Source organism: Perca flavescens, chromosome 4 (assembly GCF_004354835.1).
Source record: "Perca flavescens isolate YP-PL-M2 chromosome 4, PFLA_1.0, whole genome shotgun sequence".
Taxonomy (NCBI): Eukaryota; Metazoa; Chordata; class Actinopteri; order Perciformes; family Percidae; genus Perca; species Perca flavescens.
In genome coordinates, this window is record NC_041334.1 from 21,826,800 (window position 1) to 21,842,378 (window position 15,579).

A 15,579-nucleotide genomic window follows, 5' to 3' on the forward strand; every position below is an offset into this window, starting at 1 on the left:
TGTGAAATCGGCAAGAGTTTGAGGACTCTCAGGTTGACTTTTTTAGTCATTTATTCACATTTTAAATGAGGCATTTTGGTGACCTCCAAATATATTGAGTTGGTCAAACAATACTATTGTGCTTATTAACAGGAAATCAACAGCACTCCAGGATAGGAATAATTCGGCATTCTGTAAAATATGCTTGCCGGTATGCGCTTAAAGATTCTCATGTAACTCTCTGCAAGAAAAGCAAGAAAGTGAATAAACGTATTTCGCAAAATGTTTAACTATTTCTTTAATTAAATACAATATGAATATCTGCCTCACACCTTACTGCCCACAGAAATGCCTCTGTCCAGGTAACGTGATTTCATGAAGTACTTCTAAATTCGTCAGGAGACTTTCCTGCACTCAGGTTACAGTGTGTGAGGGTTCATTGCTCAGTGCTGTTGGGGGGGGGGAGACATTCCCAGATACTTGACCTGCTCTATGGAGCTTAAGAAGGACAAGGGTCATCATGATTGACAGAATTGAAAACCAGGATATCCAATGCTTATACATACTACAATTACTGTACAAAATCATCATGTTATCATGGCTGTGCTGACTCTGTTTCCTGCTCAGAGCCACTGTGTCAGCCAGGTTAATCACTGTCTAAAATAATTTCAATATAACGTGTATGTAAGAGGGTATGTTTTTCAAAATGCAGCTCTTGACAGCAGTATTAGAAATCTAAATAGCCTTGTCCAAGTTCTCAGTACTCTTCCAGTGGCGCAACTTTGGCAGCGTGCCTAATCTTCGCATAATAAACGTGTGAATCAATTACAGCTATCTGCACTTGGCATCCTTGCACTGACAGCAGTTGTAATGTAAACCCACGGGCAATTAATTAATAGAAGCTGGTACCAATAGATACTGTATACTTGCACAGATATACTGTACACGACTTGCAAACATGCACAGATACAGTATTCAGACACATCAACATACATACAAACAATATGCAGGACACAGATGTTTCAACCATATTAGTGGTGCTACATTAGCATTGTATCTGCTTTCAAATACAGTATGTGAAGTATCTTTAAGAGGAAAAATTATAAAATGATCAACGATAATTTTCTTATATAAAATTCTATTATATATGATATATTAGAATTTTATAGATGTACTGAGCCTGAGAGCAATGTTTTGTCTGCAGACCACGATGAATTACCATTAAGTGATGAATACTCTGGTCAGGTAGGTTTGAGAGCCAGCAACATGCATTATTAATGCCCATATATATTATAGAGAGGCAGTTTAATACCCTGAGTAGGAAATTGACCTGACCCTTGCATGCAAGGCCTTTTTAGGATGCAGAAAAACAGTGCTCGGCAAGGCATCAGGTGTTTTCTCTGGGTTCTTTTTGATCTCCCGGTGTATGAGATGGAGGCTTGTCACTGCTTTTACCGCTGTTAATTTAAGCATGTCAAATCTGAATCTATACAACACACGCAGGTTTATACAACCTCTGTTCCATTACTAGACAAGTACATCCTGTAACTATAGCACAAATTAACAATGAAGATGCTAAATATAGTCCGGTGATTTAAATAAGCGGCAGCCTACCTCTGCCACCCACCTACCCAGCCTCCCAGAGATTTCAGACTCAGCAGGTAGCTGCTGACAGAATGAATGGGTTTGTTTGTGAAGCCTCTCAGTCTCAGTCATCTTTTCTCTCTCTTTCCCTCCTTCCTGTCTTTCTGTCAGATTTGGGTTTCATGCTGATTTGATGCTTTTCTTTCATAAATCCTTAACAAGTATTTTGGCTGTTCTTTTATCTCGAGATGTAAATGGAGTGCTCAAGGATCATAGGGTGTTTCTTTTACGTCTTGTAAGAAAACTTATCATTTCCATAGAATTTGGACTAGTTGTACGGGAGTTGTGTTTTTTTTTTTGCTAGCAGCTCTGTAAGGCTGTACTTGGCACAACATAAGCATAGATCTATTTTCCAAGGGTCCTATGTTGAAGGTGATGGGAATCACATTAGTTTTGCAGGTATTTTGTCTGAAGTGTTACACTGGTTAAACTGGAATTTAAACATTTTGAGCAGCTGGTAGTGCAAGATCAAAGGGAAGGGGATCATCAAAGTTATTAGAAATTATCCTGAGCGGAACACGAATGCCATTGTTAGTATAGATAGTTAATAATATTTAGTAATATTTCATTTAAAACCACACATGTGACTCTAATGGTGGTGCTAGCAGAAAAGTCTGAGGATCATCAAAGTCATGATGATTCCTTCTTTGGGCACCATGAATGTCTGTACAAAAATGTATGCAATACTATTTTAGTCTGGACCAAAGTGGTGGACCAACAGATCCACATTGTCATCCCTAGAGCCATGCTGTTGGCGTGGCTAAAAACTGTTGTACACTGTATAACTTGATGTGATTTGTAACCTGAAATTCAATAAAAAAAAACAGATAAGGTTTGAGACATCTGGGGGTGCCTTGAAATAGATAGTTTGTTTTGACAGGTGCTAACTGTACTATATTAAACATATTCTCTCCTGTGCAGCTTAATTCTCCCGAGACAGACAGTGTCATATGAGGAAGCACTCTAAAGCAACACAGATTATTAATAAGATGAGTCTTATCGCACGCTCATTGTCACTACACAACTTGCAGGGTTTATTTCAGTCCATCCACACTTTTATTTTTCCTGCCTGTCAAGGCTATAGTGTTACCTGCATGTTGAGTTTAATCAAGAGCTGAAGCAGACTGCTGTCTTCTCCCAGAGCAATCTCAACTGATCTTTATACTGTAATTAGTGGAGGCCAGAGCTCAGCAGACATATGCTTCTCTCATAATACAGTGCAGAAATAGCCAGCTGTAAGCAGACATACACTGACTCACAAACAAGCACATACACGTGCACGCTCACTCAAACACAATTTAGGTAATCCAGCAGCAACAGGGGAAAACACTTCACTGCACAGACTAATATAATGATGAGCATATGCTCATAACTGATGAGATACAAATTAAAAATATGATGCCAAAGCTTCTGTTTGTCTTCTGGTCTTCACTCTGCAAAGTGCACAGTAGTGTACGTGTGACTTTAGAGTGAAATAAGTCATTTTTTCATCTCTTGACTCAATGCACTCGATTAAATAATTTGTCTGTATGAATTAGATAGTGTATTATGTGAACCTTGATTAAATTGAACCTGTCAGGTAAAGGTGTTTTAGACCTGAGGTTGATAATTGCAGAGCAACCTAAGATTCGAAGATGTGCATTTCCTTGGTCCTTGTCATTTGAGAAAGATGCTGTTTAATTAACAGTTAGTGAATTTTCTTTGTAAAGCTTATGAAGGAGTTGAGAGAGTATGCTTAAGCATGCCTTTCGTGCAGCTGTTGGTATATGTTTGTTAGTGTTGTTTTTTTCCAGCTTTCATCTTTAATTCTGGTTTTTAATGTGCAGGACACAAGAAGTTTACATTAATGTAGTTTCCCTGTACTTCTGTTTTTGATCAAAAGGCTCAGGTGGCGAATTGATAATTCATGTTATTGTAGAGCAGGAATTTCACTAAGAGTCACTAAGGTATGCAAGTTATACTTATTGTCTCATTGAGGTAAATGCAAGACTAACATAACTTATTTGTTCAAGTGATCCTGTATCATTTAGCTCACAGTTTGACACAATCGGCTGCATTGCAGGTACTCACTTACGTAATGTTTCTGTTTCACATGAAGCCTCTGAGCAGGCCGCTTTTCTGGGAAACAAGTTTAAAAAAAATTTGATTGGTTCCTTCTCGGGAAGGTTTATCAATAAAAGGAGCTTATGAAAGAATAGTTTATTATGAGGCTTTAATGAAGCATTCTAAAGACTTTCCTGGTTTTTTGAAACAGCTCGGCTCATATCAGCGAGTTACAGAAAAGTTTTTGTTGTTTTAGTTTTTTACATCCCCAGTTAACATTTGTCATATTGCTTCTAATTATGTTTAAAGAAAACTTTGATATTTTGGTGTCCCCATGTTTACTGATTTAATTATTTGCAGCATAGTAATTTGTGTGAGAAATGCGCCATTAAATGACATTGCTTTGATTTTCTGCTGTATTAGCTGCACCCCCTGCAATGCTACAGCAACAAATCTATCAGTACTTTCTGTAGAAAGCCATTACCATTTTCATCATTTAGCTCCAACTCTCATGAACCCCCTCCCACACACACACACACACACACACACACACACACACACACCACACACACATACACACAATCCTACTCCACCTTATAGATAGCATAATATAGCTGTGCACCAATACCACTACAGCCAACAGGGATGAAGAAAAAGTCTGCAGGGGAAAACTCAACTCCTTAGGTCTCGATTTCCAAATGTTTGTGATGTGAAATCCCAATACTGTGCTATCTTTAAACATTAATGTTTTCATAGTCATCTCTTAGCCAGTGACTTGTTAAAATATTTGTTTCATGGTAGCCAAAGCAGCCCTTCTGTCCAAACTTGACCTTTCTGTCAAACAGCAGCAGTTCATATAAATGAGTATGTTATAGTTGTTTACAAGGTCAGTACTGCTGCAAGAAAAATGAGACCTTTAAGGAAATGACAGTGTAAGGAAAGAGTTTAAAGCACCTGTTTTAGAAATGCCACAGTGTGCTCGTTTGTTAAAGCCATAAATGTTCAGCAGGTATTTCAAGGTAAATGAAACCGGTTGAAGATGTGTTTCATGCTCTTGACTCCTCCAGTGTCCAACAAGACATATTAATATGCTTTGGTTGTTCACAGGAGTCTTCTATTACAAATATTGCTTCAAGAGGACAGTTATGACAGCTCTGTATGTCTACATACAGTAGTAAAGTTGTAAAATAGTGTATGACCTTGTTATCCAACTATCTGTTACTGTACCTGAGAGATTAGTGGAGAGGGAAAGGCAGCAGCATCGCCTCTGGCTTTGTGTTGGACAGATATAGCTGAGCGGAACCACTGTACTAACTAAAATTACACAGATTTGAATTGTCAGGGAGACAGAGGTGGAAAAGTTACAGCAATGCACATTGTAGCTCCCCAGGGCAGAACAGTTGGCTGCTGTTACTTTGGAGATTTTTGATACCCCTCTCAATTGTACCATATTATTTTCATGGTTTTGCTTTCAAATGGCCTATGGTCCATTGAAAACAGTGATTTTCATTATGTTTTATAGGACATTTCAGTTAAAGGGTCAGTTCACACAAATTACAAGAAATGTATTCTCACTTAAACACCTTTAGAGGTATCTAGCCATGCAGATACTTTTAGTTTAGTTTGCCCAGGTTAGTTAGTGTGTCTGAGATTCCTGCTGTTTGTAGATTTGCCGCGTTGAAAATATAAATTTTAACAATTCAACAGCAATTTGTCATTCCAATGTCCCAGTTATTCTGTATAATTCACAGACCACCATGTGCACATTTTCCACTGGAACTACTCCCTATAAAATCTGTGACAGGGATGTCTGCGTACTATCAAATGTAACCAGTACATTGTTTATGGATAGATATTTTGCTGTTGAAGAGTTTTAAAGGAACTTTTCAGAGCTTAGTCAATTACTCGAATAATCACTGAGTCAGTCGACAGAAAAATAATCGGCAACTATTCTAATAATCAATTTAAAAAAAAAAAATGTAAGCAAATATTTCCAAAAGAAGATCCTACTTATCTTCTCAACTGTGAATTAGGATTTGGACTGTTAGTTGAACAAGACATGATGACAGATGTTACCTATTTTTACAATTTTCTGACTATTTATAGACAAATCAATTGATTGATTAATTGAGATGATAATCGGCACATTAGTCATTAAAAAATAATCATTAGCCGCAGCCCTAAAACTATTCAGCGCTATGAGCAGCACAAACTAAATTTCATTTACCCGGATCTCATTGGGGTGGTGGAAGAAATCTCAGGCAGACATCTCAAAACAGTGGTGAACAAAACCAGAGGATAGTAAGAAAATATATTAACAAATATGTTTTATTATTTAGGTGAACTGACCCTTTAACCCTTTTAAATTGAAATGAGACTTAAGGCGTCATTATCAAATGAAAATCAGCATACACTGAATCTACAAAGCAAAGTTGCCTGATTGGAAAGAGATGGATTAATGACGAGAGCAAATCAATGCGGTTGCACTGAGAACAAATAATAATAATATGGGTCTTTGCAACAAGAGCAATAACTTTAAATAAAATTTCTCATTCAAACTAAATATTCCTAAACAGCTCACATTAAGCATCTTTGATCATTCATGTATATAAATAGCTTCACTTTAATCCTGCATAGTCTTAATAGGAGAGTAGTTCTGGTCTTTGACCGCCAATCCACACATTTCCAACCCCCACTTCCTCTTTCCAAGCAGAGAGTGATGCCTCTGCTTTCTTTCAAGCCTAATCATGAGCCAAGAGCCACTACACACCTCTCCCCAGCTCTGTGTGTGTGTGTGTGTGTGTGTGTGTGTGTGTGTGTGTGTGTGTGTGTGTGTGTGTGTGTGTGTGTGTGTGTGTGTGTGTGTGTGCGCGCGCATGTGTGGTGGCTTGTGACAGCTTTGCTATGCGGGGAGAAAAAGGGACTGGGAGGGATGGCCTGGTCCTGACTGGCTTTGATGGACACTCTAATCAGGCTTGGATGAGAAGTTAATTGAATGGGCCACTGCTGAATACGAGGAAGAAGAGTGGGCTTCTCTTTTTCTGTGGGAGGACTCTAATAGCTTGACCAAGCTCACTGCACAACCACTCAAGGGATAGCAGCATATAGACTGCAGTGTACTGTTTATATGAATCCTGTCCATTTAAATAGCTTTAAGATTGCACGAAACACTGTATGTGGAGGTCCGTTATCTATAGGTAGATGGGTTGTGTCAGCTTTATCTCAAGTCAGTGTGCAATGAAGCAGCTTTTCTGTGTCCCTTCACACGTTTCTTATTTGTGGCCACAAATTCAGGGAAGATTGGAAGATCTCTGGAAGTTTTCTTTGCCTCGATTTCATAACCTGAAAAAGGAAAAAGTGTGCAAGTGTGTTTGTGTATGTTTGTGGGTCTGCGTATATTATTGGGTGACGGTCTGAAGCTGGAAATGAATGCAAAATTGGATTTGGGAGAATTATGTAACTAATTAATCTGTAAATTACACATTTCTCACTATATCCACTTCAAATACTCTTCAAGACACAATTCTGACAGTTTTTAATTGACTTAAAGTAGTATGACACACAAGCCAATGTATGTGTGATGATACCTTACACTAAGCTAGTGAAATACTTATAGATTCTGCGTAAAAAAAGGGAAAAGGCTCATCAACAATTGGTTTATTTGAGAATCACTAAGTATCAAATCCTCTGCTAAACCCAACGACTAGAGCAGATCAACCTTCACAGCACAGCAAGAGCAGCTGGTAATTTAAAGTTGCAGATTAAGCCAAACACAATAAAGCGCCTAAAAAATGCACACTTCTGTCCAGTGGCATCGAAAGCAGCTGCTGCTCCTTGCGACAAATATAGGAGAGCCTGTAGGTAAACACATGAATAAGCGGATTTAGGCTGCAAGAAGGCGGTGAACAATTGCTCTCTCAGGGAAACAAACTCTTTTTTTCACATGCAGCACAGAGCTACCCAGTGTGTTTCCATAGTCCTGAGTCGACAGAGACCGATGGACTGTCCCTTCCTCTCTTATCGGAGCTGCTGCAGCCCCACAAGGTCTGGCTGCAGGCCTGCCGAGACCTTTCACTTCTTTTCTCTTTGAGTCACACACATGCACACAAACACACACATAGGCCTACATACTTTGTTGCATCCAAACTTGGTCTTGAATTTTTAATGGAGTCTTCTGCATTTTATGCAGGGATCTGCATAAAATTAATGGCATGCTCACACTTTTTTTTATTTGTTATAGTTTTCAGCCATGCAAGCAGCCTGCCTCTAGGGATGGGATTGTTTGTCAGTCAGTCCGTTCCACCATTTTGGTCCAGACTGAAATAATGCAATAACAATTGTAGGATTGTGATGAAATCTTGTGCACACATGCATAGTTCCCAGAGGATGAAGCCTACTACTTTTGGTGATCTGCTGACTTTTCCTCTAGCTCCACCAGCAGGTTGACATTTGTGCATCAGAGTGAAATGTCCCGACAGTTGTAGGATAGATTATTACATTCATTGTCTTGGTGACTTTGTTGATCCCCAGAGTTTTTATTAGCACCATAGGTCAAATGTCTTAATTATTTCTAATTAAATGTTTTTCACGTAATAACTGGGAGTATATAAGGGTTTTCTATTAAAACAAGGACTGTATTCTTAATTATTTATGTGTGACTTAAAACATTCTGGCACCACCCTATGAACATTTATTACATTTAACTCACCACAACTGCTAAGAATCAAAACCAAATACTGGACCTCAACTGTTATCTATCTGTTAGCTCTTCTTTAAAATGAGCATCACAGCCTCCAGCGACGCTAGCTTGGCTGTAGACTCTTAGTCTAGTTACATTATGTTCAGGGCTACAAATAATGATTATTTTAATTATTGATTTATCTGTCGACTATTTCTCAGTTAACTGATTCATTGGTTTGTCTATAAAATGCCAGAATGTAGTGGAAAATGCTATTTACAAGGTCATAGATCTCAAATTGCTGATTTTGTCCGAAAAACAATCCAAAGCCCAAAGATTGAATGTTTTGGCTGCTTGTTTCATTTGTCTCTGTTCTTATAAAAATTGTCCATTCTTCTCTTATAAACCTTTTGCCCTTATGTGTATACAAGATAAATCATCATGACATATATTGTTCCTCTGTTGCTGGTATGGACTTTCCTCACTGGACGCAAGTTGAACCCATGAAAGACCTCTTCTAATCGATTTTGTGTTTTCTGTCCTGTTGCTCTGCAAACGTGTCCACCAGCTCCCATCGGTTTGTTCCCTCGACATTTCTCTGTGTCCTCTCCTTGGTTTCCTGCTCCTGTTTGCTTGCCTGTTTTCCCCGAGGGTTGGGAGCGGATGGGAAACACAACACTGAGGAGCACGTCTCAAGCGTGTGTTGCTGATATTTTATTTTCTTATCAGATTGCTGGTTCTCACCTACCCACTACCCTCGCAGGTTTCAGTTCTGAGTCTGACACTCAGCATTTATCTAAATTTCTTAAACCCCTGTGGCCACACAGCTGAGGTGGACCTGTGAGTCTTGAAGGGGTTTGATGTGTTAATTTGTTAATTTAGCTTTTCACTGTATTCTTCCCTTGATTTTTTCCTTGAGTTTTCTACTCTCCTTCAGTCTTCCCTCTGCCTGTCTCTTTGGATTTTAGATTCTAAATGCAGCACTCTCAGGTTGCTCATTCCTCTTCTGCATACTCTAAATTCCCAAACTGTCTCTCTTTCTCCTTCAGTGTTGTTGCGTGAGGAGGTGGCGCAGCTTCAAGAGGAAGTCCACCTGCTGAGGCAAATGAAGGACATGTTGAGTAAGGACCTGGAGGAGACCCAGGGAGGCTGCTCTGCCGATCTGCTCTCAGCCACCGAGCTCCGTGTGCAGCTGGGTGACAAGGAGCAGGAGCTGGACCGTGCCAAGGAGGCCTTACAAGGTCAGGAGCCAACACAGGCGTCTTCTTTAGTCCCTTCTTTACAACAGCTAACTAGAATATACAGCAAATACAGCTGTCCAAGCATTTAGTTGGAAGTTTCACCCTTTTCGACTTCCATCAAGTCAGAATATGTTGTACACTACATGAAATCCACTTTATCTCACCGAAGAAAATTATATGTTAGTCAGTTTTTTATTTTTTTTTATTTCTGTGTCATGCTAAAAATTTCCCACATTGGATTGCAAGACAATGCTATATATCAAACATCAAAGTAAGACTTCTTCTGGTAAGCCTCATACAGTACACAAACAGAAGAAACATGAGATAATAACATAATTGACCCTCAAATCAATTTGATGCAAATTAAATTAAGTCTGCTTCCTTCAAATGAATTGGTCTAAAAGCTATCAGCGATCAGAATCATTGTTTTTAAGTATCTTGGACCAACATATGTTCTTTGATATATGTACAAAAACAGAAATTAATCATTTATTGAATAACAGATAACACATTTGAGACTTCCATTTTGCAAATCAAACACATGCTCTAGTTGATTTTTTGTGAGTGTGTGTGAACAGCCAACTCAGTCTTTGTGCATCATCCATCATTGTTATCTGAGTCAAGACAGTAGTGTGGGTCTCCCAGTAAAAAGTACACAAGAAAACAAAATGAAGCTCATTTTCAGATCTGTTACAATCCATTAGAAACCCACTTTTCTTCTTCCAGACTGACATAGCTTCCAGTTTCAACATTGAGTAGTAAAATACCAGTGGCTTATGTAGGCCCATAAAGATATTTGCTTCTTTTTAACACATTCATATTTTATCTTCATACTGTAGATGTACGCAGTTGTGGTTTAGTCCATGTTCTTCACTCTCAGCAAACAAAAAGAAAAGTTGGGCCAATCAAAAGATGATACTGTGGGGAAAAATTAATTTTAGGGTTCATCTCTGTCCCAGTTTTGTCTTGTATGTGCCAAAGGTATGAAATGTGCAACAATGTACAATATTCCTGAAGAGAAACTTGATCTTTTATGTTTAGAGCTTATTGTTTTTTTGAGGGTAGACAAGAGATACTGTATGTGCATGTGTTCATTTTTAGAAATGGGTGTCGCCTCTGATGAGCAGCCAAGTAGACTCCACGTTCACCTCATTTTAATTATCATCCATCAATCATTCTATAGAAGCTTTACACTGAAATATTAATGTGGTATTGATGTAGACTGGAATGGGGCACTGATGGATTGTTTAAATTTTTTTCAAAACAAATCCAACTATGATAAGATAATAATTATTATTATAGGATAACTGCTTGCAAAAAAAAAAAAGGAGGGATAACGAAAAAGGCAGTTGTGGATTTAGTTTAGTTTAACACTATTGCTTTGCATGGTTCTCTCCTTTGCTCGAGACACTATGCGGTAAACTGGAAGCTTGTAAACTGCGTTGTGTAACTGCTACAAAACAGGTTTGAATGTTGAGTTTAATAAATGAACGCTGTCATATTGGAATGCCTCTTGAAAGACACATATCATTGTCAGGTGTGCAGTTATGGAAAGGAGACGTTCCTGTCTTGCCTCTCCGTTGAGCACAACCTCTCCAGAAAGCATTGCTATTATTTTTGCTTGCAAAGACCCCCATAAGTTGCATCGGGACTGTTCTCTGCAAGAGAATGAAGTTGAATCAAATCTGATCCAATTGTTCTTCTCCGGCATGAGCTAACAGAGTCTCCACATGCCAGCTGGAACCCTTAAATGTATGAATCAACAAGTACCACTGTGCCACCTATCTTTTAGGATGGTTACATCATTTTGTCCGAAAAAAAAAAACTTCAGTTGCAGCCCCTCATTAAATGAAGGCACATTGTCACCTAGTGGTTCCTTGCTGCAATTGCATAGCTTTGTTTCTGATTTAGAGGCAGCCAAATCTCACTGACATATATTTGTTTTATTCAGTTTGACAGTAGAATTGGCATTTAAATTGCTCCTTGATTTACACATGTATGTGCTGCTCAGTGTGTGAAAGTGTAGTTCTGTGTTTTACAGCTATGAAAGCTGACCGTAAGCGTTTAAAAGTGGAGAAGGCAGACTTGGCGAGTCAGATGCAGCAGCTGTACACAACACTGGAGAACAGAGAAGACCAGCTGCGAGAATTCATACGCAACTATGACCAACACCGAAAGGTAACACCGGCTCAGCCGATGTATTAGTAGATATAGCCTATCGTTGTTGGTGTATGTCGTTAGATATGTCAGTGCAGAAACTCCAAAGACATGTTTGACGTAGTTTAGCAGAGTTTTGCCACTTAAAGTCCACCTTTATAAGCAGTGGGTTACAACTATGCAACTATAACTCCTAGCCTATAAGATCCTAAACCAGCACCAATAAGTAGAGGCTGCTTTACAAACAATTAATGAATGACAAACACTGTTGTAATAATATATAATGTCTTCATAGGAGAGGTTATAATTGTTGACAAATACTGTGCATTAATAAACACATAAAAATGTCTATGTCTGTGCACAAAAACATTAAAGTGTGTTAGAAACTCTTTATTAAATACTGCTCATAAATGCTAAATTGGTGGACTTAGTGTATAACGTTAAATATATATATATATATATTCATCACAATCATAAATGTTTATTTATGTGATGTAGAAAAATGACTGCCGATATATCATTTGAAACTCTCCGACATGTTACTGCTACTACTAAAATCATTTGTCTCACAGTATCATCATATATCTACCCTTTTAAAGAGTACAGGTTTGGAAATAGGTTATGGCACAGAATGTAGCTCACACTTGTTGACACAAATGTCGAGCTCCATTGATCGTTCATAGTGTGCTTGGCGAGGATTAACCGTGTCTTTGTGTGTGTTCCTCAGGAGAGTGAGGATGCAGTGAAAGCCCTGGCTAAGGAGAAGGACATGCTTGAGAGGGAGAAATGGGACCTGAGGAGGCAGACCAAAGAAGCCACAGAACAGGCCAACATCCTGCGTTCTCAGATGGACATGAAGGAGAATAGGGTCAAAGAACTGGAGGCTGAGCTCACCATGGTGAGTCACCCTGCACATAAACCCAGTCACAGCCTATTGTTGTTAATGTTGAATTAATAACTCAAGCACAATTGTGTCACCTTAGCATGATTATCTGGTGTTTTTGGCATAAATGCAAACAAGGTGTGGGTTTGCGATCCCTTCCCTGTATTCATATCAGTTCAAACACATGCATTAAGCTGCTCTGCTTTTTATCCTCATCCCTTTCCTTTCTCAAAGCATTAACTCTTTCTCCGGGCTGAGGAAAAACTTCATTCCTATATTTCTATGTCTGTGTTGGTGCCTCAGAGGTACAGTTGTCAGTCTGTGTGTCATTAATCTCTCTCCTCCCTCGGCAAGTCATAACAAGATCCTCACATCAAGCTGCATCACAGATTAGATTTGTTGCTACATCAGTGCCAGAGCTGTATCGCTGTCAAGCAACCAAACCACAAAATAGCTTTCTACCTTCTTTTTCTTGTTATCTCTCTCGCTCTATTTAAAACCATATTATTTCCAACTGACCTCTACCACTGAGAAATGCCTTTTCATTGCTTCCAGTAATGAAATCTTGTGGAAAACAATGAATATGTATAGTTTGGGCACCAAAATGGACAGTTTTTAATGTGCTGTATTGAAATATTGCCTGTTACCTAACTTCAAAGGGTAAAGCTGCTGTAATTCAATATTTTTGTTGTTAATGTATTACTCAATTTCTCAACACGAAATTCCCTACCCTGCTGTGGCACTATAACCTGACTCCGCCAGATGGATTGCTTCGCATTTGCTCGGCATATCCATCTGGGAACTTTCCGTTGGAGAACTTTTGGGAAGGGGCAAAAATACTGGTTAGCTGATTGGATAAACCATCTGTCTATCACCTATGTTGGCGATAGACGGGCCAAATCAACCAGTCAGATCAACGAAGCGTATGAAAATACAACCAGTGCCCCTGCTGCTGCAGGCAAAGCATAGCTCGTTAGCTCAGCAAGCAACATGTTGGTAAAGGATATTTGCCGTTTGTGTAACGAGAATTTACGAATAAAAGGCACCCTTTCAGGTTCCCGGTCCATGTTCCAAAAGAAGGATCCAAGAGAAAAAAGCATTAGGGAGCAGTTAACAGAATTAGGGCTACCGCTGTCTGAAAATACTGGTTTGCTGATTGGATAAACCATCTGTCTATCACCATCTAAAACCACCTCAAAACCAACGCTGATTGGCCCGGTCGTTTGGCGAATGGCTCCAAATTTTCTCTGTCTCAAGATGCCAGACTGATCTGCAGTGGAAAACTAGAGCTTGCGAGATCAGGACGGTCTCACGAGGCTAGTGGCACTAAGCCTCAAGCCAATTTGTTCCTGCTGAAGACGTAAATATGCAGGTGAATGTATTACAAAATAGGCTGAATAACTTCCTAAAACAGCTTGGCATTGTAGTTTTAAGCAAACATTACTAAACCAGGAGTAGATGATGTATAGACATAGTGAGTATTTACAGCAGCAGGACGGTGAATGTGGGATTGACTCAAAATAAACTACAGTGCAACAATGGAGCTCTATAGCACAGATGAATAAGACAAGTATTAGGCTTTTGGCTACACAGACAGGACTTACAAGGATAAAATCATTGTTGGTTTTGGTCTTGTCATGGGATTTGTTGACAATAAGCAAACATAGAATACTGCTCAATAATCCTTTAGCTACCAAGATCCCATATTTAGTTGTGTTGTATAACCAGTTTTGTGTATATGTGCGTATAGGTACAAATGTTTTGCTCAGTTTCTGTTTCTTGTGCGTTGTGCGTTTCCCAGGCGAAGCAGTCTCTCGCCACCTTGACAAAAGACGTACCGAAGCGTCACTCACTGGCCATGCCGACTGAGCCTGTAGTGAACGGCAGTCAGGAGTGGGTGATGCAGGCCGACCTGCCGCTCACTGCGGCCATCCGTCAGAGCCAACAGACCCTCTACCATGGACACACCACGGACAGACAGGGTAAGGTCTCTTAACTGCTCTGCCTCTCAGTCTCCGTGCTGCTTGATGTTGCTTTTACAGACTAAACAAACTAACAGAGGGCTTCCTTGAGGTTTCTCATACTAAATGGGTATTTTTCAACATGTGTGAATTTATGTGTGTGTACGCATGTGTATGTGTGGCACATCTAGCTGTGGTAAGGATCAGCCCCTGCCATTCTCGCCAGCCCTCTGTCATCTCTGACGCCTCGGCAGCCGATGGAGACCGCTCGTCCACGCCCAGCGACATCAACTCACCTCGCCACCGGACCCACTCCCTCTGCAATGTAAGAGCTGACTGGCCCCCTCGACCAAGTAATCACACCTCCACACTTTTCTATAAGTACCTCCCTCCTCTTTGTCTTTTCCTGTTTGTTTCTGTCCGTCTGTTCTGTCGGCCTGCTGTGTGTCAGCCTGCCTGCTTGGTGGAGGTGGTGATGTTATTTTGCCTTTATGTCACTTTAAAACAATAGTTTAACATTTTTGGAAATACGCGGATTGGTCTTATTGAAGAAGAAACTACAGCCAGCAGCAAATTAGCTTAGCATTAAGACTGGAAACATGGGGAAACTGCTAGGGGTGGGAATCTCTTGGCACCTTTCGATTCGATTCCAATTTAGAGGCCAACAATTCGATTCTAAACCGATTATCGATGCATCTCGATGCAACAATTTATATTTTATTTTATTTACATTTCCATGCGTTACTTTTAAAAATATACATATAAATCTGAGTTTGCTACTCAAGAGTTTGCTAATCACTTCTTAGACGAAGCAGCTAGACAAAGCTTAGATTTTGACATATACAGTATTTGTCACACACAAGTTTTAATGAAATGTTTTGTCTACTGAGGGTTTTATTTTGTAGTCATTCCGTGCTTAAGCCTTAAACATGATTGTGAAAGTCCCCTTCTCTCCCAGTAATCTGCCATGTCAGAGGCTCAGTCATGTTTAAA

General features: G+C 39.5%; 1 protein-coding gene across 5 annotated transcripts in view; it reads left to right on the top strand.

The window, feature by feature from the left end:
- LOC114554756 (kazrin-like) overlaps positions 1–15,579 on the top strand; it is a 108,790-nt gene that overhangs the window by 92,086 nt on the left and 1,125 nt on the right. For 3 of the 5 annotated variants that reach the window (XM_028576775.1, XM_028576777.1, XM_028576779.1), the window contains 5 exons: positions 9,394–9,585; positions 11,627–11,763; positions 12,470–12,640; positions 14,427–14,607; positions 14,778–14,911. In XM_028576775.1, the coding sequence (XP_028432576.1) occupies positions 9,394–9,585; positions 11,627–11,763; positions 12,470–12,640; positions 14,427–14,607; positions 14,778–14,911 (815 nt within the window). Of the gene's footprint in view, positions 1–9,393; positions 9,586–11,626; positions 11,764–12,469; positions 12,641–14,426; positions 14,608–14,777; positions 14,940–15,579 lie in introns of all 5 variants that reach the window. The other 2 variants (XM_028576776.1, XM_028576778.1) reach the window with 2 other exon arrangements.